The sequence below is a fragment of the Dermacentor andersoni genome, chromosome 3 (assembly GCF_023375885.2).
Source record: "Dermacentor andersoni chromosome 3, qqDerAnde1_hic_scaffold, whole genome shotgun sequence".
NCBI lineage: Eukaryota > Metazoa > Arthropoda > Arachnida > Ixodida > Ixodidae > Dermacentor > Dermacentor andersoni.
Window position 1 is genome coordinate 44764884 of NC_092816.1, and position 24925 is coordinate 44789808.

At 49.7% G+C, this 24925-nt stretch overlaps 1 protein-coding gene across 2 annotated transcripts in view; it reads left to right on the plus strand.

The window, feature by feature from the left end:
• Positions 1-19627: 19627 nt before the first annotated feature.
• The window catches only part of Myo61F (unconventional myosin 61F), a 138291-nt gene continuing 132993 nt past the window's right edge, over positions 19628-24925 (plus strand). The window contains exon 1 of one of the 2 annotated variants that reach the window (XM_050166641.3): positions 19628-20387. In XM_050166641.3, coding sequence (XP_050022598.1) covers positions 20370-20387 — 18 coding nt within the window. In that variant the 5' untranslated portion in view covers positions 19628-20369. The remainder of the gene's footprint in view (positions 20388-24925) is intronic. The other variant, XM_050166634.2, reaches the window with a different exon arrangement.

The window sequence follows — 24925 nt, forward strand, 5'->3', positions numbered from 1 at the left end:
CGCTGCTATCAACTCCGAGGCTGAAGCTGTTTTCTGATGAGGATGACGTTGGTAGCGGTAGGGCGGCGGGATTGAGTTCATCGTCGCCGACAACTTCGGCAGCTGGGGGCTCGTTCAGACGTAATGGTTGCGCCGTTGTAGGAGATGTAACTGAGGCGGATGAAGCTACAGCAGGTTTCGTGGGTATATCGACTGTAGTGATTGCAGGGTCAGGTGTTTTATCTGCATTTAAAACGTTGCTGCGATCAGGAGGACTGATGGTAGCAGCCGAAGGGGAGGCGCTTTCGGCCACAGCACCCGTGTCCTTCGCTGCTTGGAAGGCCAGCGAACATGGCGTGTTGCGATCTGCCACGTCATGATCTTCTTTCTCAGAAGAGGAGGCCGGCGAATATGGCGCGTTGTGACTTCCCGAGCTGCATGCCTCTTCTTTTTCATTTCTTGACGCTGCTTCTTGCAGTGTCAGTGCGATTTCTTTGGTTACGGCGTCACGCGCAGTCGCAACCGCAGTTGACGCCGGCGGTAAGGGTGGAAAGGCTCCAGCAGCAGCATCTGAGTATGAACGCCGCACAGGGCACGCGACCGTAGGGTGACTATCCCCGCAACGCCGACAAGGACGGTCACACCCGTCGCTTTCGTGTCCATGGACGCCACAACGGCCACAGAACGCGGCGGTGCACTGTGCACGGTAGTGGTCGCTGGAACCGCACCGACGACACACGCGTTGCAAGCCGCGGTAGTCGAACGTCACACGATGACCAGAGACTCGCAGATAATTTGGGACCGGGGTTGTGGTACTCATTTCCATACGCACGAAGCGTGTGCCCGTGAGCACGCCACGTCGTCCGCTCATAAGACCAGCGTTGACAGACAGAACCTTGCCGTATGGTGATAGTGCCTGCACGAGGACTTCGTTCGGGACGAAGGACGGCAAAAAGAGGCAGGTTACGTTGGTTACCTGCGGGCCGACGGGGACGACGGGACAACGCTCGCCACCGATGACGAGGCAGCCAGCATCGACGATTAGAGACATGGAAGCCATGCTCTTGACGGTGACTTGGAAGTTGAGGCCTCCCATGTGCTGAACGCAGTAGACCTCAGAGAGGCCAACTATTGAGGCCGTCGCGTCGACGACGGTCTCGGGACCATTCCCCGTAGGGACAACAACATCGAAGACGTGGGCCTTCGAGGGAGTCCATGACGCTGTAGGCGCCATGGCGTGAGAGGTGGACGTCCCCGACGTGGAACACGCAGGGGCGTCGGTAGAAGCGCTTGTTCCGTGCTCTTCTTCGTGGCCGCCGTAGCTAGGTCATCATCGCAAAGGCGAAAGAATAATTCGAAGAATGAGGAAAGACCAAATTTTTACGCAGACGCAGACGAGCAGCCACTGCCTACTTTCAAGCCAAAGTAAAACGTGAAACAGTGCTCGCAAACCATGATAAGGAACCCCATCACCTGCCCTAAGTAATATTCACTATTTCGATCAACGTTTTCTAGAGAACTTGCTAGAATTGTTAAGCTTAAGTAGAATTCCTAACAAGTTCAATATTAAGCATGATTCTTTTTACTTAACCATGAGTGCGTTCTTGTTGGAGACACTATATGTAAAATAGTACGCTAATATTGTGAACAGTGTTTCGTTTCTGTAAATTGTAGACGCCCACAGCTCCGGGCCACAGCAGGCAGCGATTCGGGCTTCGGTCTTTCGCTTATTGAGCACTGCACGCAACTGACTGTACAGGGTTTCACGTCCCATCCGCGCGTCATTAAGCGTGTTTGGGGAGCGAAGAGTTGACCATAATCTTGCTGTGATAGGGATCTCGGCTCTGTGCGCGCTTTTACGTTTGTGTGGTCGTGCTCGTTGGGCGGCGCCTCGAATTCAACGCAGCACACCAGCTCTCCCGGCAAGACGAGGAAGATGAGACTTTAATTAGGGTGGCAGATGGCAGCTCAGATGAAGTTCAATACTTGTTGTATTACTTACATGCACTTCGATGAAGGCACAGATTCCTGATGAGTAAGAGAGAGAGAGAGCAAGATTTCGACTTAAAATCTCCTACCTCAGTGTTGTTCATTTACATTAGTTTCCATACTTTCTCTTCGCGTATTAGTGAAAGCGGAGGAAATATTAGACCGAAATCGAGCTCACTCACAGACACACCAGATTCTCTCTCTCTCTCTCTCTCTCTCGCAATAAATAAATAAATAAATAAATAAATAAATAAATAAATCGTTTGTCTCTCTCGAGACACAGACTGTGTAATCAACACAGTCGCGCTGACGTAAGCCGTCTGTACAGGATCGGATTTCCAAGCATCCTACCATTTCTGGGAAGGAGAAAAAAAATCCTCCGAAACCTGTTCGTCTTGTATATGTAAGGAACTCAATCTAATCTAAGTGCACTATTTGGCGGGAAGCTGTATATGACGCGGTTCCTAAACTGCTCCATTTATCACAGCGTTCTTCCTAGAAGAGCTTACCTAACTTATTGACTACATTGTGCAAAGAATATGCCGGAAACATCAAGATGTTTCAACGTGGCAAAGTGATAAGCTGATTCGTTATCCTAAAAAAAGGCACTGATGGACAGGACAACAAGAAAGGGAAACAGTTGACAGATAACGGCACTCAATCAATCAATCAAAAAAAAAAAAAAGAACCATTCACAGTCACTTAAGTCTCCTTGCGTGATTTGAATACGAAAGCATAATAACTTATCTAATTAATTGGTTACGTCCTTGATACGTGATGTCATACATTGTCATGTGTCCTTCACAAGTCTACCTTAACTCACATTGCTCTAATTCCTACGAACCTTAATCATTTAATTCATATTCACTCACTTTACCTTCATTCACTTTACCCACTTTAATTCACTTTACCTTGAGTCACCTTACTCTAACTTGTTCCAACTTTAATTCTGTAGAACCACTGACATCATACAAGACGATGATGATGTCGCTGATGATGATGGTCTTTGTTACAACTTGTTGTGGACAACGCCGGCTTTTCTGCCTCGCGGGACATATAATGCTTTCGCATTAATGAAGAAGTATGCGAGTCAATAGTATTACTAGGGGAGCCAAGACATGGCTCCCAAGACATAGGCTTGCAGTATTACGTTTTCGTTACATGCGGTTTTAGCAAGCGACCACCTATGCTGACTGCAATGATAGACGTTTTGCTTCGGGACTTATTGTTTCAGGCACATTCACCTCACTTGTGGAGTTGTTACTTTGAAGAATGTGATGGAATCTCAAAAAAAAATTTTCTGTACATTTTTATGTTAGTGTTGTTTATAATGCAAATTAGATAAGAAGACAAAACTTGCAGACTAACCAGAGCAACTCTGGAGGCTTTTTCTGATGGCATGTCTTAGCGAGTACTCTAACTCGCCGTCGTTCCCTTGTTTATTTCACATGTGGAGTTCTGTTCCCGCGTCGCGTCTTGTCCGTGGATCTTGATTGTGGCATTCGAATTGTTAATGTATATGCTCCAACCCGGACTAAAGAGCAGAGAGATTTTTTCGATACATTAGAACCCTATTTGGTCGGTCCCTCTCGACTAGTTCTAGTAGGCGACTTCAACTGTGTGTTAGAACTAGTTGACCGCCTCTCACGTAGAGGGACTCCAATATCTAAAGATAGGCGTGGAAATGCTGTATTGCGACAGCTCGTCGACGGGCTGGGACTGGTCGATGCTTGGCGCGTGCTTCGCCCTGGACAGTCAGGAATGACATGGACAGGGAGGGGCATGCAGAGCCGCATCGACCGTTTTTACATCTCGTCGTCACTGGCTCCCAGTATGCATTCTTCTTGGTTAATTCCTTCTGCTCTTAGCGACCACAGCTTCCTAATTCTGCGGTTCGCCGATTCTAGCTTAGTATCAAGAGCAAAGAGGCCGTAGCGCTTAAATCCACGTCTCCTAAAAGATAGGCAGGCAACCGCAGAGGTATCATCCATACTATTTCGATCGCTTACGTGGTACGGAATGGGATGACGTGAAGGTCAGGGTGCGTGAGTGCTTCAGGTCTTGGGGCAAGCGTCGAGCGCGCGAGGAGCGTGAGGAGATTAAAATCGTCTCCGACGCGATCTTCCTGCTCTCGAGGCCACTGTCCGGCATACCTGGTGTTGCTCCGGCGCTGGCCTCACTCCGAAAGGAACTTCGGATTCTCCTGCAGCGACGCTGGGATGGCTTGAGGGCCACAACCCGAGCAGAGCTGTGAGAAATGGAAGCGTGGTGCAGCAGAAACGTCCTACGTAAACATCTTTCAAGGAAGAGCACAACTCTCTCTTCCCTAATAGATCCAAGAGATGGTAGCATAGTCGACTCACCAGATGGAGTTCTTGCACTGGCGAGGCAGTTTTACATGTCCTTGTATGCCGAACCAGTTGTCTCTCCAGCTGTCTTTCCGTTTGCTTTACCAGCTGAGCCGCCGCAAGTGTGCGACTCAGCCATAGATGAGGACGAGCTATTTTCGGCCTTGAAGTCTATGAAGCGAAATCGCAGCCCAGGATCCGATAGTCTTACAGTCGAATTTTATGTTAAATTTTGGACAGTGTTAGGGAAACCGTTCACATCACTGGTAAACAGGCTACTCAGTGAAGGGACTTTGTCATCGTCTCAACGAGAAGAGCTAATCACTCTCCTTTGTAAGGATGAGTCGAGGAGCTCCGATCTGAGAGCATGGCGTCCAATCACGCTTCTGAACTGCGATTATAAGCTCATAGCAAAGTGCCTGTGTACGCGACTCACACCAACGCTCAGCACTGTTTTGGGTCCGTACCAGGCATGTAGTGTCCAGGGGCGCTCTACTCAGCTTCACGGTTTAGCAGTGAGGGACCTTCTCCTGTGGGCAAACACCAGGAAACGTCCAGGTATTCTTTGCTCCTTTGATCAGGAGAAGGCTTTCGACATCATTAGCCATAGGTACCTTTTCCGTGTTTTGGAAGAGGCTGGTTTTAGTGTGGGTTTTCGGCAGATGGCACAAGCTTTGTATTCTCGACTGACTTCTGCTGTTGCCATACGGGACCGCGTCTCGGAGGCGTTCATTGTGGGACTTGGTGTACGGCAGGGGTACCCCCTCTCACCTGCCCTCTATGTACTCGCTTTTGAACCGCTTCTGCAGAGGTTGTCCTGTGACAGCAGAATTGGCAGGTTCCTTCTCCCACCAGGTTCCCCTCCGGTTGCACTTTTTGCCTATGCGGATGACTTGTCCATTGTCGTCCCGGACGAAGCATCAGCTTGTGGCGTCTTGGAGGTCATGGACAGTTACTGCAGGGCGAGCGGTGCAAGGTTGAATAGGTCGAAAAGTGCAGCCATGTACTTGAACTTCACTCCGTCCAGTCCGCAGCCCGTTCATGGTCTCCCCGTGAAAACGCGGCTGCGCATTCTAGGCTTCCAATTCGAACCAGATGGTCTGTCTCCTGAAAACTGGCAACAGGCTAAGGAGAAGCTTGAAACCAGAATTCAGGAGTTCAGCGCGTTGTCATGCCCATTGACTGCTCGAGCGACAATCCTGCGCTCACTTTTGTTTTCGTTCCTGACGTATGTGGCGTGTGTGTCTCCTGTTCCAACCCGAACCAAGCTTATCTTGGAGAGGGTCCTCTTTCGCTTCATCTGGAAGGGTACAAATGGTTGTGTAGCTAGGCAGGTGCTCAAGTTGCCCAGGGATAAGGGAGGACTCGGAATTCCCGACCTGGACATCGTGGCTACTGCACTACACGTCAGATGGACCCAGGTCGCTCTTAACTCGGATATGCTCCTGACTCGAAGCTTTACCTCGTTTTTCCTTAGTACCCGACTCCGCTTGTTTTCGCAGAGCACATTCTCCCACTGTGTTCCGCGCTCAGGTACCCCGTCCACCATTTATGCGGCGGCTGCCAACTCTTTGGTAAGCCTCCGCACGGTTCGCCCCGACATCGACGTAGTTACAACTCCACTCCAAGAGTTAGTAGACATCCTTACCCCGGGCCTCCCCCCGCATTGCCAATGGTATGACCTGTCATTTCACAGGCCAAAGTGGAAGCTCATCACGGCAGGTTTCCTCGACGCTAGGCGAGCCACTTTCATGTATCGCCTGGCGCGAGGGTGCCTGCCGTTGGGCTACAGGCCCTTCACAGCCGTCCCGGTTAGTGGAGTGTGCCCGTTCAGTGGCGCTCATGAGGACTCGGTTCATGCGTTTGTGCAGTGTTTGCTTCCTGCAGCTCTTCTCCGTAGGATTGCTAGTCTTTTTAATCTCCCAGGCATTCCTTATCTGACAGTTCGATTTTTGCACCCTTTGCTTAATCAGGCGGTCAACCAGTTCGTGCTTCTCCTCGCCGAGTGCTCCTGCCAAGTATGGTTGGCACACCGCGAGGCAGTTTTCTGGGGGAGGGCACCGGGCCTTCACGAAGTGCTTGCGAAAGCACGGAAGGAGGTCTGGTTCCATCTCACCCGGGAGCGGCACCGCTTGGGCGAGAAGAAGTTTCTCGAAGTGTGGGCCCGTCCTGCAGTGATTTTTGATGAGTCCGGTGGACAGCTATCCATTAAGTTATGATGCATGCTCCTAAGGTGGCTCGACTCGGCCGTATGTGCCAGTCGATCTACGGGGTTCTGTTTGGTTCAATGGAACCCAGAGCTGGAACCGGTGGTGGCGCACCCTTGGGTGGTCGCGCTGCTCCGCGGACGGCTTTGGTGCTCTCCATGGTTGTATGCCTTGGCCTTTTTTGCGCCGAGGCAGTCCGAGGGTCAGTCAGGCTTGAGTCCTGTAAGACCGACATGGCTGTTTGTGTGTTGAGTGCAGCAACTCTGTGTTGCTGCACCGCAACAGCCCCCTTGTCCGGGAAGGACCGTTGGCCCGAACCAAAGCCCCCCGCCCAGTCAACCCGGGTTGAGGGGGGGGGAGCCGGGGCCAATGTATCGAATGATGCTGGGTCGATGAGTACACGAAAGCTCATGGACGCGGCGCCTCCAAAGGTGCCAAGTCCTCTTCCCATCTGACAACGGCTCTCTCACATCAGTTCACCTTCATTAACTTTTCATAATTGCTATAGCAATTGTATGAACGCTGCAAGCCAATTTTTGTCGTCGTCGTCGCTCTGAAGTTCTGTATACATTTAGGTGTATGTATGCTATATGACGTGACATGCTATATGGCATGCGGTATGTGCGGGTTGTATTGCGATACCATTCTATCGCTGAAGTTGGTCGTACCAAGTCTTACGTTTCTGACAAAATTATTCCTCAGAATTTTGAGAAGGGCAGTCCACAAACAAATGCTATGAAACAAAACACCTTGCAGTGCACGTCTTTCATATTGAATCTTCTCTGACTTAAATATTAAAAGTGCGAAACAATAATAATACTCCAACCTGAAAATGATGTAACCTTATCGGCGCGGCTATGCACAATCTCCGTGATCGGCCCAGGAAAGATGTATAAAACGTAGCCGATACGGAAAAGTGGTGATAAAGTCACTAAGACGTTGGCCTTTTCTTTTTCTTTTTTATCAGCGTGAATAAATAAGCAGATGCTGCCACCTATAGATGGGGACGGCTACTCTTCCTTACATGAGTGGCATGGAAATTTATATCATAAGAAGCCAACAAACAGACACCAAAGACAACACAGGGGATATTATTTGTACTTACTAATTGAAATAAAGAAATTATAAATTAATGGAATTGAAAGTGGATGAAAAAACAACTTTCCGCAGGTGGGTAACTTTTTCTGTTCACGCTGAAAGAGATACCATTTCTTGATTTTAACAGAATTGATCCCTATGATGAAACGAAAATTATTTGTCATCAATAGTGTGAGGGAAATTAAGTTTATTCGTGTCTATACTATCTTCAATTAGGGTTTGTGTGCAGCTTCGTTATCCACTTAGGTACACGCATGCAACCATCATGTGCGCAAACCAATTGGTTTAAATTTTTGTTTAAAGATGCACCTGCTCTCCGGACGAGTCATGCCACTCTGAGAGAGAGAGAGAGAGAGAGAGAGGGAGAGGGAGATAGAGAGGGAGGTCAACCAGCCGAGCGTTCGGTTTGCTACCTTACAGTGGCTTAAGAGAAAGGGCGAATAGAAAGAGGAATAGAGTGAAGACTGTGTGTGAGCGAAGCGCCGTGACATCGATGTCCCATAGCTGGCGATGTGCGTATAAGTCATCTAGGATCACCCAAGGGCTAGTAGTCGTTGCGCGAATGGGAGGCTGTGAACCAGCTGTGGGGCTCACTGGAGATTTGCAAGCACTCAGAGCATATATATATATATATATATATATATATATATATATATATATATAGATATAGTGAGAGAGAGAGAGAGAGAGAGAGTTGACGCTCGGATGTGTCGTGTAGTGCCGAGTTTCCTTCTTCTTTCTTTCTTTTGTCTTTTTTTCGCTGGGTGTTGTTTTACACCGTGCAGTGTTATACCTAGCGTGCTTATCTGAACTTGCATTGTCTATCACAAACGACCTCCTAACATTTGAATCTTTTGTACTTCATTAAATGGGGCGGCTATCATAAGAGGAGGAAGCTATATATATATGCAACAATTTTCTCTGTGAAACGACGAGAAAAGCCTTCGACAACAACAACAACAAACAACAAAAATGTTAGGCATACAGAAGAAAAGCGAGAAACAGAACACAGAAGAAAACAGAAAAAGTATGTTAATAATTGACATACTTTTCTTTTTTGATGATTACATTTTATGGCCAATTGAGCAGAAAAATGGTTTTGGTTTGTCACGGCCCCTCGCCGCCCGTCTGGTCCTGTCCATCAGTCGGTACTGGTCCGCAGCGGTTGAGCTGGTCAGCCGGTCCCGTCGTTGCCCCGCGGTTGGTTGGGGAATGGGGTGTGTATAGCGGGCGTTTCGGCGAACACTTTCCAAAATATATAAAAATTGTCTGTAACAGATAGCACAATTCTAGTCCATGAGCTGGTCTACTCGAAGAGGCGACATTACCTGAAGGAAAAAAAAAATTGGAGATGCATGATCGAATATTTAACAAAACATCACTAATTAAGTTTTTGTCTGATTACATTATGGCACATATTGCAGTTCTAGCTGGGGAGTTCGTAATGCTAGGGATACACTTGGAACGACTTCTCAGGATGACACCGGTTTCGAGAAATTAATTCCCGAACTTTGCGGAGAAATGCATTGGCGTTCCAGTTACTTCTGTGCTTCAATGCATGAAACGACGTATTGTTAAGAAAGTAACTGGAACGACACTGAATTTTTACCGCACATTTCACGGCGCATATTAATGTTATCCACACAATTCGTTTCAAGTGGATATGCCTCGCAGTCTCACCCGCTGGAATTTGAAAATTGCATTATGTGCCGTAAGGTAACTAGTTACAAACTTAATTAGTTAGTTTGTTAATTACTCGCCTATGCATTTCAATATTTTGTGCAAGTAACGTCCGCCTCTTGGGGTAGACCAGCTGATTGACTAGAATTGTGCTATCCGCCATGGACAATCTTTAAAAGAATGTTTGAGAGTGTTTGCTGAAACACCCTGTATATAGTATGACGCGCACGCACGTACAGTTACAGTTACTTTGAGCAGCAAGAAAATTCACGTGCATGTCGTATCCTAGTACTTATTAACAATACGAGTGACCTCCAATAACTATTTAAGAGCTTTGCAGTGGTCGCGTCAGGTAGCGAAGTTTCTTCAAGATAATCAAGACGCGGGACTTTCTTGTATACTCGAAACATGCAGCGACACCACGGAGCTTCCGAGAGAACAAGCACTTAAACGCCCAGACTCCAACAACACAGCAGAATGTGCCACGTAACACCTAACATTACATGCCTGAGCTCTACGACAAGTCTTATTGCACCAATTGCAATACATCCCTTAACGTCTATCATTTACTCTGGCCGTGCTCGCAAGCTCACATAAACTCCGAACCGTACAAGCGCAAGCTTGAAGAAGCAATCCGGGGCGAAGAACTCGCTCCCCAACTCTGGGCCGTCCAGCAGGTCCACGACGCCGCCAGGAAACTCAACCTCCCGGTTCCGTCGTGGGTGACGCCCACTCCATGAGAGCCCCAAAGCTCTCGTGGCCTGCAGGACCTCGAATAAAGTTGGTTTCCGTCCTTCCTTTCGAAGCGGTTCTACACCCATACTGTGGGTTGTGCGTGGGGCGGTTCTTCTCGGGCTCACGGTATGGCTCGATCGCGATAATCTCTCGAGTTATGTCGGTACACCCCACGATGGGGCACTTGCATACTATACGCTCTGCTGTGAATCGGCACAGCAACTCTCACAAACGCCGCAGCGCGCAGCACGGCGCCTCTCGCCAACACAATGGAACGAGGGAGAAGCGACCTCTTGCCGATAGGTATACATATTCGACGATGACCCGATATTACCCGCAGCATTGCCAGAAAGAAGCCGCACGTTCGCTCCTTTATATACGTCCCGTTCATCACATATATATATAAACACGCCGCATTAAGTCTTGAGTCGCGTTTTTTACCGCGGATATTTAACCTCCACCCCTTTGCCCTCACGGCCACGCACGTTCAGACAACGCACACATCTATCCATCCATCCATGCAATGCATTCATTCGATGGGGCGCGACGTGGGGTGTTCCGGGGAGGGCGCGACGCGGTTAGGGAGGCTCGATCACCGATGCGTGTCCTCTTGTCGAGACGCTCGCTCGGCGGGGGTGTGGCTCGAGTACATTCTGCGTGTTTATCTTTCTTTTTCTTTCTCACCTTGTCAGTTTCATCGACTGGGTCGCGATTTCCTGTCCTTGCTGCTCGTGTCGTCTCCGACCCGGGCGTATCAGCGCGGCTTCTCGTCTACAAAATTAGGCGGAAATGAATAATACTGATTGGTCGTCGAAGGAATTTTGGTTTATTTGTCTGGATATCGACCATTTTTTTCTTTATCACGAAACTTGATTCGCAGAGTTAGCAGAGTTGATTCGCTTTGTGCGCAGTTCCGCGTCCTGAGATGGTGTCCCGCTGAATCAGTGCCGGGCAGCTAGCGCCCGATTTGAAAGTTTTGCTACGATACTTATGCCGAGTTACGCGCATATTTTAAGCTAGCATTGAACCTGCCACGTGCGTACATTCTCGTACTGAACATGTATGCCAGTGTTAAAGGGACACTATAGAAGGAAACGCTAAATGAGTGCACACATGTAGATAAAATATTGTTTCGAAACTGTGTTTTGAGTAGTTGCATGGTTATATAGGTTGATTATTAGAAGAGAACAAGCAATTGAAAGCTCCGTTTCTTCTATATAAAAAAAAAAAAAAATTCGCGCCGGAGCCTCAGCGCTAGAACGTCGGTGTGACGTTTGAGGTCACACTGACTGGTGGCTCAGGATGAGATCTCGAAACTTTCTAAGCTCTGTCATTGGCTCCTTTAGAATACAGTTCACTCGAAGCAAGGTGCACTTGCCATATGTGTTTAGGCAGCCCCGGATAACCTTGCCGAATCGCAACATAGCACGTGACTGCGTGCCTTTGTAGTCCCAGTTACTACTCGCACGGGTGCTTCACCTATAGCGGTGAAGATTTCCACAACGACAGCTGACGGCGCTGCAGAACACGTGACCTATATCGAGAGGTGGAATCAAAGTGGGCGGGACCCGATGCGCATTCTCCGCGACACTTTCCGGTCGTCTATATCACGAAGCAAGAGAGCTCCCGCGAGGTATGAAGGCGTCGAAGTGCGCATGCTTTATCATGACTGGGCAGTTATTGCGACCGAGATCAAGCAGGAGCGCGAATTCTCGTGAGACTGGGCTCAGACCATCGGCGAGGAGACGTGACACGGGGTCGTTGTCGCTTGAGTGGTAGTTTCATTTTCATTCGCACCGCTAATGACAGGTGTCGGCGACGCCGAACTGATAAGACGATGACTTTTTTGGCATTCCTTTCGAAACGGGGCGGCGACTGATGTTCACCTAGCCTGCTTATAAACGAATCGAGTTATATGCATTAAGAACGGCACATGCGAGAGCGAAATAAAAGCGTCTTATAGCTCCTTCTGCCCGATGCAAGGTGCATATGCGGACACTGCCCGATCTCTGTGTCATGTAACCTGTGCCATGCGCTGTGTCGCGTAACCGCAGATAAGTATCATGTGGTTAACTGTTTCAGCAATTTAAGAACATTGTATGCTGTTACGTTTCGCTACGTTTCGCCTACAACGCGCGGTAATGCCGGCGCGGATGCAACGGACGCCGGGGCTTTGTTCAAAGCGGCGGACATTTTGGCCCGTTCAACGACGCCGCAACGCCTACCCGCCAAGCGTGTCCAGGCGTGTTTCAGTGCCACGTGTCTTCGTGTGTGCGTGTGTGTGTGTGTGCCCTCGCTTGTCAAAGCGCGGCAGCCGGGGAGCGGAGTTCCCCGAATGAGGGGCCTGGAGGTCTCTCGGCTCAACCGCTCGCGCCGTCGTGGGCCACTGCTGCGCCGTCCCGTGACCTTCATCCCGTGACCTTCCCTCCTTCCCTTTTGGACCGCGACGCCGAGAGTATAAGAGCAGCTGCCCCCGGACGCCAGGGAGAGGCTCCGATTTGTACTGTTGAGTTACGTGCTCTCCCGTCTCTCCACTCCGGTCGACCTGACCGGCCGCTCTTTTGCTATGTTAGAATAAACAAGTTGTTCTGTTACCAGTCTTCTCATGCTTTGCCGGGACCTTCGGATGCTTCCAGTGCCCCAGGCCGCCAGGCCAACGCTACCCTTGGGGCTTGCGACCCATTGGCAATAACGGGCGTCAGCACCGAGACCCCAACAACTCGGGCCAGCGGTGCGATTACAACATCTGGTTGCCAGCGGTGAGATCGCGACAACGGAGGCCAGCAGCGAAGAGATGCGGTTGACTGTATGCTGAGCAGCTCAACGACCATCCGGGAGCAGTGCAACGAGCCCTGTGTGATGACTGGTTGCCTGCAGCGGAACGACTGCGCTGAAGTCTTGGCTGCAAGGTTTGGTGAGTGCGGGACTTTCTTCTTCTGAGTTTTGCCAGGCTTTTGTTAGTGTTAGAAACAGAGCTGGTAATTGTGGTTGTCGTTGCTACCGGGTTAGTTTGCGGCAAGACAATAGTAGGCAGTAGAGAAAGCAGCATTCAGAGCAGCCATGGATTTGAAGTCGTTGCGCAAACCGAAATTGCTGGAGCTTGCGAGAGAGTTGGGTCTGGATGTCTCAGACAAACTCAGAAAACCAGAACTGCTAAGGGCTATTCTTGAGTTAGAAGCTGAGGATGACGAGCTGTCGGAATGCCTTGAGACCATTGAGGAGAGGGAGGAGCAAAAAGAGAAACAGGAGCGCGAACTTAAAGAACAAAAAGAGAAACAGGAGCGCGAACTTAAAGAACAGAAAGAGAAAGATGAGCGCGAACGTAAAGAGCAACAAGAGAAAGAAAGAGAGCGCGACCGTCAACACGCTTTGGAAATGAAGCGTCTCGAGTTAGAGATGGAACGCGCTCGTAATGGAAGTCAGGCACACGGTGCAGGAGAACGAGTATTGTTCAAAATGACTGACCTGATGCGGCCGTTTAAGCTTGGAGAGGACATTGGTTTGTTCCTGGTTAACTTTGAGCGAACGTGCGAGAAGCAGGGGTTCTCTCGGGAAACGTGGCCACAGCGCTTGCTCACTTTGCTACCCGGCGAGGCGGCCGACGTAGTCGCTCGCTTGGAGAGAGAGGAGGCAGAGGATTTCGACAAAGTGAAATCGAGTCTGCTAAAAAAGTACCGGCTGTCAGCGGAGGTGTTCCGTCGGAAGTTCCGGGAAAATGAGAAAGGCAGAAGTGAGTCGTATACAGAGTTTGCGTACAGGCTTATGTCAAACATGCAGGAGTGGCTCAAAGAAGAGAAAGCGTTTGGTGACCACGAGAAAGTTCTGCAGTGTTTCGGGCTAGAACAGTTTTATAGTCGGTTACCTGAGAACGTGCGGTACTGGGTCTTGGATAGGCCAGACGTTAGTACGGTGGCTCGAGCCGCTGAGCTAGCCGAGGAGTTTGTGACGCGTCGGGCTCGCGGAGCTAAGGACGGTCAAAAGGGTGAATTTGGCTCCAAGTTTGAGAGGCCGAAGTTCACACCCATGAGAGCAAAGGGGGATACACGTAGTTCGGATGCGAGTGAAAGCAGTCCGACCGAACGTAAGGAGACGGCGGCAACCGAAGCCGAACGCAGAAAGCGGTTCGAGACGAGGCAAGCGCGCGTTTGTTATACGTGCCAGAAGCCGGGTCACTTTTCGGCGCAGTGTCCAGAAACAAAAACACAAGTCGTGTTTTTGTCTATATGCAGCACTGACGAGAACATGAAGCTTCTCGAGCCTTACATGCGAGACCTCCTCGTGAACGGGAAAGAGTGCCGAGTGCTTCGCGATTCCGCAGCTACAATGGATGTAGTTCACCCCTCTTACGTAGAACCCGATATGTTCACGGGCGAGTGCGCATGGATCAAGCAAGCAGTGGAAGCTCATAGCGTGTGTCTGCCGGTAGCAAAAGTGCTTATTGAAGGACCTTTCGGAGCACTTGAGACGGAGGCCGCAGTGTCATCTATGCTGCCCCCCCAGTACCCGTACCTATTTTCGAACAGGTCCGATCACCTCCTGCGCGAGAAGGGGCTTTTGTTTGGTGAGGCTAGCGTTCAGGCCTTAACCAGATCGAAGGTTCGGGAGCTCGCTGCAAAGGCGGTAGTTGCGGGGCCGACGTTGTTGAACGATGAAAAAGGGTCAGAGGCGCAGCAAGCTGTTATTCAGAGCACGCCCGAACGGGATAAAATTGAGCCTGTAGCGTTAAAGGCACCAGATACTGGAGAGGAAATTCCCGATGCGGGAAAGTTAGAAGAGCTTCCGGTCGAGCTTCCGGGACTAGGCTCAGTGACGAACAGGAAAGACACCGATCAAGTCATTAGTGACTTAATAAGTAAAGCATCGCTGTCGCCTAAGCAGAAAACCGAACTACACCAGCTCTTACAAGAGTTTCAAGGTCTGTTCTCTGAGAGGCCTGGTAGGACTTCTGTCCTTACTCATGACATAGAACTTACCTCCCCAGAGCCAGTACGATCCAAGGCGTACCGGGTGTCACCACGCCAGAGCGATATTATGGAGGCTGAGGTAACGAAAATGCTACAGCTCGGTGTTATTGAAGCGGGTGAGAGTGATTATACTTCCCCTTTGATTTTAGTTGAGGTACCGGGCAAGGAACCTCGTCCTTGCGTCGACTACCGCAGGCTTAATTCCATCACTAAGGATCAAATTTATCCGATCCCTAACATCGAGGAGCGCCTTGAGAGAGTGAGTAGCGCTCAGTTTATTTCCACCCTAGATCTTGTCAGGGGTTATTGGCAGGTTCCACTTACAGAAGAGGCTAGTAGGTATGCGGCGTTCATTTCACCAATGGGGACATTCCGTCCTAAAGTTTTGAGTTTTGGTTTGAAGAACGCGCCATACTGCTTTTCAAGCCTCATGGATAAAGTGTTGCGGGGACAGCAAGAATTCGCTTTACCGTATCTAGACGACGTAGCGATATTCTCCGCATCCTGGCCTGAGCATATGGCGCACTTGCGGGCAGTGCTAACCCGCCTGCGCGATGCGGGCTTGACAGTCAAGGCTCCCAAGTGCCAGTTAGCACAGGCCGAGGTTGTCTACCTCGAACACGTGATTGGTCGGGGTCGTCGCCGCCCCTCTGAAATAAAGGTGGCCGCTGTGCGAGACTTCCCGCGACCGCGCACGAAGACCGATATTCGGTCGTTCTTAGGTGTCGCCGGCTACTATCAGAGGTACATCCCCAGGTACTCTGATATCGCGGCTCCCTTGACGGATGCTCTAAGAAAGACAGAGCCGCAAACAGTCGTCTGGGACGAGACAAAGGAAAGAGCTTTTAGCGCCCTAAAGAGCGCCCTAACAAGCCAGCCTGTGCTACGATCGCCCGACTACTCAAAAGGGTTCGTTGTTCAGTGTGATGCTAGTGAGCGAGGCATGGGCATTGTACTGTGCCAACGGGAAAATGGAGAAGTAGAACACCCCGTCCTGTATGCTAGTCGTAAGCTGACGAGTCGTGAGCAGGCGTATAGCGCCACCGAGAAAGAGTGTGCGTGTATCGTGTGGGCCGTTCAGAAATTGTCATGTTACCTAGCTGGCTCGAGGTTTATCATTGAAACGGATCACTGCCCTCTCCAATGGCTGCAGACCATCTCTCCCAAAAATGGCCGCCTCCTGCGCTGGAGCCTCGCTTTGCAACAATATTCCTTTGAGGTGCGTTACAAAAAGGGGAGTCTCAACGGTAACGCCGATGGCTTAAGTCGAAGCCCCTAACGTGGGAATCAGCCTCAAAATTGCTTGTTACTGATGTTTTTCTTCCTGAGGCAGGATTTTTAACCTATTGCTTTTGTGTAGTGTTTCAAAGTGATGATGTGCTTTTTAGTGCAAATTTTCCGATTTGTGGACGCGTTCTGAGTGCTGCTAAACTACTGTAAGGAACTAGGCAGCAGTATAAAAGGGGGAAGAGCCTGGCAGGGCTTAGTGAGGGTTGTGCCGTGCTTGCTGACTGAGCGGTTGACTTTCGGCGTAGTTCTAACGCTTGCCGGAAACGAGAACAAAATGTCAACTCTCCCGAAGTCACTTTGCAGTGTCCTGTGTGCACCTGAACGTGAGAACGAGGCCTTCTCTGTGCACTGCGCTCAAGAAACGCCAAAGGACGCCCGACTTCGGTTATGGGCATCATCGAGCGACATCCCTCCGGACAGCGGATGCAGTCCCCTGACCATCGGGATCTCCTTCCCCCGGCGGGGCGGTCTGTTACGTTTCGCCTACAACGCGCGGTAATGCCGGCGCGGATGCAACGGACGCCGGGGCTTTGTTCAAAGCGGCGGACATTTTGGCCCGTTCAACGACGCCGCAACGCCTACCCGCCAAGCGTGTCCAGGCGTGTTTCAGTGCCACGTGTCTTCGTGTGTGCGTGTGTGTGTGTGTGCCCTCGCTTGTCAAAGCGCGGCAGCCGGGGAGCGGAGTTCCCCGAATGAGGGGCCTGGAGGTCTCTCGGCTCAACCGCTCGCGCCGTCGTGGGCCACTGCTGCGCCGTCCCGTGACCTTCATCCCGTGACCTTCCCTCCTTCCCTTTTGGACCGCGACGCCGAGAGTATAAGAGCAGCTGCCCCCGGACGCCAGGGAGAGGCTCCGATTTGTACTGTTGAGTTACGTGCTCTCCCGTCTCTCCACTCCGGTCGACCTGACCGGCCGCTCTTTTGCTATGTTAGAATAAACAAGTTGTTCTGTTACCAGTCTTCTCATGCTTTGCCGGGACCTTCGGATGCTTCCAGTGCCCCAGGCCGCCAGGCCAACGCTACCCTTGGGGCTTGCGACCCATTGGCAATAACGGGCGTCAGCACCGAGACCCCAACAACTCGGGCCAGCGGTGCGATTACAACAATGCGTCGATGCTCAAGCACGAGCAGAGTATCCATTAGGCCTCTATTATCAGCGTGTTGCTTTGTTATAATTCTCGCGAGTTGGATCGCACTGCTGTTCTCGACTTGGTCTTGACGAAATACTTTCTCCAGTGAAGCAGTCTGTTTTTATATCGAATCAACCGCCTCAAGCCTGGAGTATATTTTGCGACGCGAAATCAGCGCTGCAAGTGGGCGATTCTACCTTGAAACGAAGGTCTTACTATCTCCTTGCTCAAAACGTGGTAAGGCTACACGATTTCGCCCTGAGAACTGGCCCTTGTATATAGCGCTTCTATGGATTCCTGGGCACTGTGGCCTAATATGAATATGAGCTGGCCGATGAAGAGGCAAAGATGGCCCACATTAATGCCACGCAAGTGTCCATCCCGTTTTCTCAACCGGACACAAAATAACGCTCTAGCGCATACGCTATTGTACGAAAACACTAGAACATTCTGGACGCTACCGATTCATCGTCATCGAGGCAAGCTTTCCTGACTCGACCCAAAGATACAAACGAAATTACCGCCCACGATCAAAAGTTATGCAAGCTTGTTCGCCGTTCACTCGGCGATACCTACACCTTGCTGGCCGTGCAGGCAGTCCGTACTGCGAGGTATGCGCGAGACAACAGAACCCGTCTTGTGCATTTGTCCGCGATATGCGGTGCATAGGCAATCATTGGTGCAACATTTGCTCAAGTTTACCTACCGACCTTTGTCTGAAAAGGTTCTATAGAGACCTTGGACGGATTCTTCTCGGCGTGATGTTGTAAAGGCTCTCACCGATTCTCGCACGACAGCGGTCTAGATTTGAGACTTTGAAGAGTCCTTGCTGTCCAAGTTCACCCACCATCATATTCACTCTCATCGTCAACACCTCTCTCTCTCCCTCTCTCTCTACCTCTTCACTCCCGGCTCCCTTCGTCAATGCTGAGTGGTAAGTCAGAACTTTGATTCAGGCGGACCTCTCAGCTTTCCCACTACATGTATATCTCTATTCTACCGAGTGGACACCACACAGAATGCGAACATCGTTAAAAATGAAAGATTACAACAACGATACTGCAGCCGCGGCCACTCCTCATATTAAAAGCGAACCAAAACAGCAGGGAGAAATGAGAAAGTAGATAACTGATATCTTGTTCATGTGTCCAAAAAGTAGGTGTGTTCCTTTCTTCCGAACAGGCACGTAGGCAGAAATCTGTCTCGGGACACACGCGGACGTATCGGTACAAATCTATTACTTTTCTTTTCCTCCAGAACGGCTTCGCAATCTCTGACGTCTTCTTTACAACAAACATTCATCATAACGGACGAACTTCCAGAGGCTGCAGCGACAAAACTGGACAGCTCCCCTATTTGCTTTCTCTCTCTCTCTCTCTCTATTCCTTCTTTCCTCTTCTTTCTTTGCTCGCAAGGTCCCCACCTGCGTTATTCTACGTCGAGGCATGCGCAGAAAAGTGCAACAGTAAACAGGGATCCATGCGAAAGAACGAAAGCGAAAAGCGCTGAACTACATACAAGAGTGATACGGGCGAGACATGGGGGCGCGCATAATCCCGTCGCCCGCGGGGACGCTAGTGTCGAGCCCGTCATACGACACAGGAGTGCTCTATTTCTGTTCTACAAAGAAAGGAGCGAAAAATATAGCCACAAAGTTTCGTTCTTCACCTTCTCCCAAAACAGGCGCCGCAAAGAGCGCGCTAGGCTCCGTCGGTCCCATCCCAGCTTCAGAAGCGAGAGGGAACAAGGCTCTTTTTTTTCTTCTTCTTCTTTCTTTACGCTCGCGTTTGCAAGCGAAAGAGGGAGAGAAAAGAGGGGATGCAAGTTGGGACCTGGGTAGTAAAGAAGGAAACCTGCTTCTTCTTAACCAGAACGTCAGAAATCAACACAGAAGAACAACATTAAAAAAAAATGAAAGCACGAACGAATGAAAGCGACGTTAACAAATACACACAGGCGGAGCACCGCGCGCACCTTCGACGACGCTCTCCTTTCCCACTGCGGCTGTTGTGGTGCCGGCGGCTGTGGAAGACCACACCGCGAGAACAGCCGGACAGATGGCGCCACCTCCCTCCCTGCCCGCCGCCACTCGTCGTATTTATCTTTGTGTGTCTGCAATCTGCCGCCCCTCCGCTCTCCCCCTCCAGCAGCAGCCGCAGCAACAGCGCTTCTTCTTTTGATGTTTTTGATCGTTCAATCCCGACCGCCGCCGTCTGCTACTCCGTCGTCGTCTGCTGCTGCTCCTCCAAACCAGTCGCGAATTCGCCCGCGTGCGGCACGCTTTGGGACAGGCTGCTGCTGCTGCTGCTGCAACGACGCCTTCTCGCAGACTCCCGTTTACCCGCGCGCGCGACACACACCGCTTCGGGAGACGACCACTCGCGACTTCTTGTGTCTCTTGTTGCTCGTTCTCCACGCGGTGAAGCACCGCCAAGTTTAAGTTCACGGCGTCAGTCACACCGCCAGCCTTCTCCGCTCGTGTTGCTTGCTCGCTCTCTTTCCGTACCACGCGGATCCCCCCGTTGTTGATCTTTTTTGCCCCCTTTGCTCGTCAAGTTTTCCCGGGCGCCAGTTCTGCTGGAGCGGTGCCGACCTTCACGTGGGCTGTTTGTGCAGCGTCCGTCCAAAAAGCCAGCCACTCGGATGCCGAAAGGAGAAGCGGCGTGATGGGACCACGCGCTAAGCGGTCCACCGCGGACGTATTTGTGTGCTCGACGAAACACTTTCACCGTTGCCTGAACGAGTGAGCGAGGAGGAGGAGGAGGAGGACTCGGCGCGCCGTGGTTTGTGCGAGATTCATTCTAGTGCCGGGGCGGTGCACGGCTGGACCACGCTTCGGCGGTTTTGTTTCGATTTGTGCCGGTGCTTCGACGAAAAGTGCTCGCCCGGGGCAAGCCCGCGGACGGATCCCGGATTTTTCCGACGGCCCACCGCCCGAACCGTTGAGGCGACATGGATTACTGGAAGCAGGTGATACTTTTCAGGTGCCCGCTTTTAGCCGGCGCCTTTCTTCTTTTTCCCCTTTAACTTTTCTTTCGAAGTTTGTGTCGCCGCGCTGTCGAGTTCGCGTCAGCATTTTGCGAGAACTGTCTGTGCCGTTCGATGCTTGTCACGCGATATCGGCCATGGAAAATAATCACCAGATCTATGTGGTACACAATCGGCCTCCAAAAAAAAAAAAAAAAGGTCAAATTCTGCGAAGCAAGGGGGCACACATTCTTGAATTCAGTTTCAAACTGTAGTAGCAGGAATTCACTTTCTTTTTTTGCCGTGTAATTCATGTCCCGTAACTTCTTGCGGCTGACTGTACTTATTCAAGCCTGTCGAACGACAAGCACATACTAAGGGAAATCGAGAGTCGAGGAAATAAAAAGAAAAGCATTGACTCGTTCATGACGATCATATTGAAGTCGAGTACCTTAACGCGGAGTAACTGCAGAAGCGCTCCTCTTTGGATCAATTGCGTTGTCAGAAAACCATGCATCAACCTAATTAGGTGCGCTACTATAGACAATATAGACAAACGCCTTATCCCAGAGATCACGGATTATCACTGTCCTGTGCGAACCTATAACCGTCGCGGTAGCAGCGAACCTCATTTATGTAGAGCTCGTTAAGGCTAATTAATGCTAATCTCGATTCGATTATCATCTACTCGCGTGAGATACCTAATCCTGATAGTGCTGTTTCTATCTCTCAACGCATCGTCTACAATTTTTCCTCGAATAGTTTTGTTACGCGGCTGGTAGCCTCCTTTCAAGATTTTGTTTTCGTGACACCAGTTAATCATGCCCCGCCCTAGAGATCCATAAAAGTCAGGGCCCATTCACACCGGCGAGCGAGTGAACCAGAACAGTCGCTTTTCGACCAAAGCGACCGTTTCCGGTCGTATATGTGACCGACTTGGTCGCGCGACTTTGTGCGAGTCGTCAGTGTGAATGAACCCTAATTAAATACGCCTGTTTATTTTCGATAATATAGGTGAGTGGACGCTTATACGCCTTGGAAGTGATTTGCAAGTGTACTTTAACAAAAAGCGGATATACATAGAACCACGTGACTGACACACGCAGCCGGAGCGCTCAGGAAGGCGGAGGTGTGATGGGCCGTGATCTCCGTACGCGTCACTTTTCGATCTATCAATCATGATTGACCACGTGAAGTGTTCATGCCGTTCGCGATGCACTCAATTAAACTCAGCTTTTCTGAAATTCAGGAACATGTAGTGGCAGGCAGGCGTCACTCAACTACCTTAGCTAGTATCCTTTTCATTTATTTTTATCTTAGGGGCAGGTACGCCCCCCCCCCCCCCCCCCCCCGCCCTCGTCTTCTATAGGTGACGTCAAACAACCTTTGAGGATTGATACGCACTTGACCCATCTTATTTTTTGTTTCTTGAGCACCGTAAAAGACCGCTTCCCGTTATCGGTGAACCGTTATTGTGGTAGCGTTCTTATTTTTGTTATCATGGCTGTCTCAATACGGCGCTGTCCGTCCTGATCGCTAAGTGACGCATTCTTACGTTCGACGGGCGGACGAACAGACGTTCAAGAGGGAGGATTCAAGTAAACTTCGCTCCCTTCGCTATGCGCGCAATTTGTGACGTATGAGGTGGATATTCCATTATCGAGATGCGACAGCAACGCGAAAAACCGACAGACGATACTGCTGCTCTTGTACCACACTTGTAGTTCAATTGTGCGCCCCTGCTGAAACATTCCGCATTCCATTGCAATCATTCTGCATGCCTTCCACGTAATTCTTATGAAATCCGTACGGATTCTGTCTGGATTCCGAACAATTTTCATAGGATCTTCATGGAAAACGTATAGAATTGTTGGAGCGTAGGGGTGGGCGAAAATTCGGAACTTTCGAATAACGAATAGAATTGTGTCCTATATTCGCTTCGGTCTTCGAATCGAATGGTCGTATAATCGAATTCGTAAATGCGAATACTTTTCGGGTGCGTCTCGAATATTTCCAAACGTCAACTGCGCCCAAATAAACGTACAAATGAGTAATAAGCGTACAAATGCAGCAAAAGTATGGTAAGTTTTCACTCCGTTGGCATAATGGACACGTAGGCTGCGTCACTGAGGTAGGCATACTTTATACAGGCTGTACAACGATCATTCGCGCTCTCTGAAGAGCCCTGCGCATGCGAACAAACTGCTTCTTTGTTCCTATAATGTTCCATTTGTACATTTAATGAACAACGCTTCATAACGTACTATGTAATGGCGGAGACGTGTTAACTTTTAGAATACTGGCATCTTTTTATTATTAGAACTCATTATTGGAAAACCGTTTGAAAAGTACACGATATGTGAATCGCTTCGCTTCTGGGGCTATTCGATTCGTATTCGATTCGGGCTTAAAAGTGACTATTCGCACACCCTTATTGGAGTTCATATGAAATATTTCAGCAGGGACGGCTGCACCGTATACTGTTGGTATAGGAAGGAGAGGTTGGTCTAATTCTGTTTCGTCAGACGAGGTACTATTAATAAAGAAAGACAGAAACGGAAGGGAGGGGTGTTAGTTTACTATAGTTCGGTATTCGTTATACAGATCACCACGCTAACCTGCTCATTTGTTTTAATGGAAGTCCTGGATAACTGTTCGGTGTTGCGTATTATATCTGTCGTTCAATGTGGCTGTTTAACTATTTTTTTAAAGTATAGAGGCAATCGCTTCCAGCTTGCGCGCGCCAATCTTTCTATTTACCGATTGTCGAGACAGACGAGAGTATCAAGTTTTTTCGAACTTTGTAAAGGGTCGTCGGCACTCGAGTGCTGGAATGTGCCTTAATACCGATGTACGCGGCGCGTAACACTCGCGTATTCAGGCGAGTGTTATTCAGGCGCCAAGGGGGTCAAGTAAGAAATGCACCCTCCAATAGCAATCTGCTGGCGTCAACGCAAAGAAGCAATGCGCTCCCGGCAACATTGGGGGCGGGGGGGGCGGGCAGTAAGTGACCTTGCAGCAGTAGAAGCAACAAGTTATTAGGTGGTGAAGGGCACTTACTTAACCTGGTGATGGCACATACTTAATCTGGGTAAATAGGCATCATCGTCATATTTATGTCCACTACACACGACGAATTGCCTACCCTCCAGCGACAGCGATCTCCAATTACCCCCTGCCTTGCGCCCGCTGACATCATCTGATGCCTCCGAGTTTTCTAATTTTATCGAAGGCCAAACCATGGGGCAGCATTGTTATCAGAAATTAGACTACATTTAAGTGTAGTCGAAATGATACTCAAGTTGAGTGTAGGTTGGAGGTTAGCATAAAGAAAAAAAAAAGCAATTGGGGAGCATAGATTAGTGAAAGTAAAAGTACAAATGAAAACAAAAATCAAGCAAATCGGGGGATAAATTTATTTTAAAAGAGAGAGGGAGAAAAATAAGTGTCTGAATTAAACAGCGCAATCGCACCGAAACTAGACGAAGGTGTTTCACGGCCGAGCAACACCATTACCAAATCAGTTCCAAGATGACGAAGTATAAGCATCCTCCAAAATACCTCGTTCTTTCTTTTTCTTTCTTTCCCTTTCTTTCTTTCTTTTTTTCTTTTTTTTTTTCCATGTGTTGAGTGTGTGTGGTCACCCGCAAGGCGGGCAGTCCCCGTCGCGTCGCAGAATCCGTGGGCGGCCGAATTAAAGCGCATTGCGCTTTTTTTTTTCTCCCTCGCCGCATGCTTCGCGTATGTGCTCACGTGGGACGGCTGCACGGACGCACATTGGTCTCTCGTGTAGCTATATAGTGCATATATATATTATAGCCGTACATATATAGCCGTACAACGCGGCTGGCTGTTACACGAAGCGAGTCTGGTGGGCGTCGATCGTCACGTGGGCGTCGCAATATGCGCGCGCTACACGATCCCCGATGTCGAGGCGTCGCATTTTTTGTTTTCATTTCTTGTTCAAGATGGCGCATGTGTACGGCCTTCGCAAAAGGTATACGCAGGCCAAGTTCGTGTACCCCCTGCGGTGGTTGGGTGGATGGATTGATTGATTGATTGATTGATTGATTGATTGATTGATTGATTGATTGATTGATTGATTGATTGATTGATTTTATGGCCACCTTTTTCCGTACGGCGGTGGCTAGTCCCCATAAGCACGTTATTTTCATCCTTCCGCTGAGCTTCCTAAGAGAATAGCGTATTTTCATTCTGTGGGTTCCCATTGTTTACGCCACCGATCCCCCCCCCCCCTTCCGGTCGTCCCCGCTGCTATACCTTTCGCCTTTCCCATTAATTCTGTTTTTAAAATCCAGGACAACAGAAAGGGTGACTACGTTCCCATAAGCTACTGTGGCCACATTTTCGTAAACATTCTTATCATTACCTTTTTTTTTTCCTTTCCGTTGTCGTCGACTCGAACGAAACCGCACTCCTGATATCGCCGGGATCGGCCGCTCGGCGGAACGGATGATAAGCAAAGAATAGTATCGGACGAAAATAAACCCCTTCAGAGTAAGGTCACCGAATGAATAATC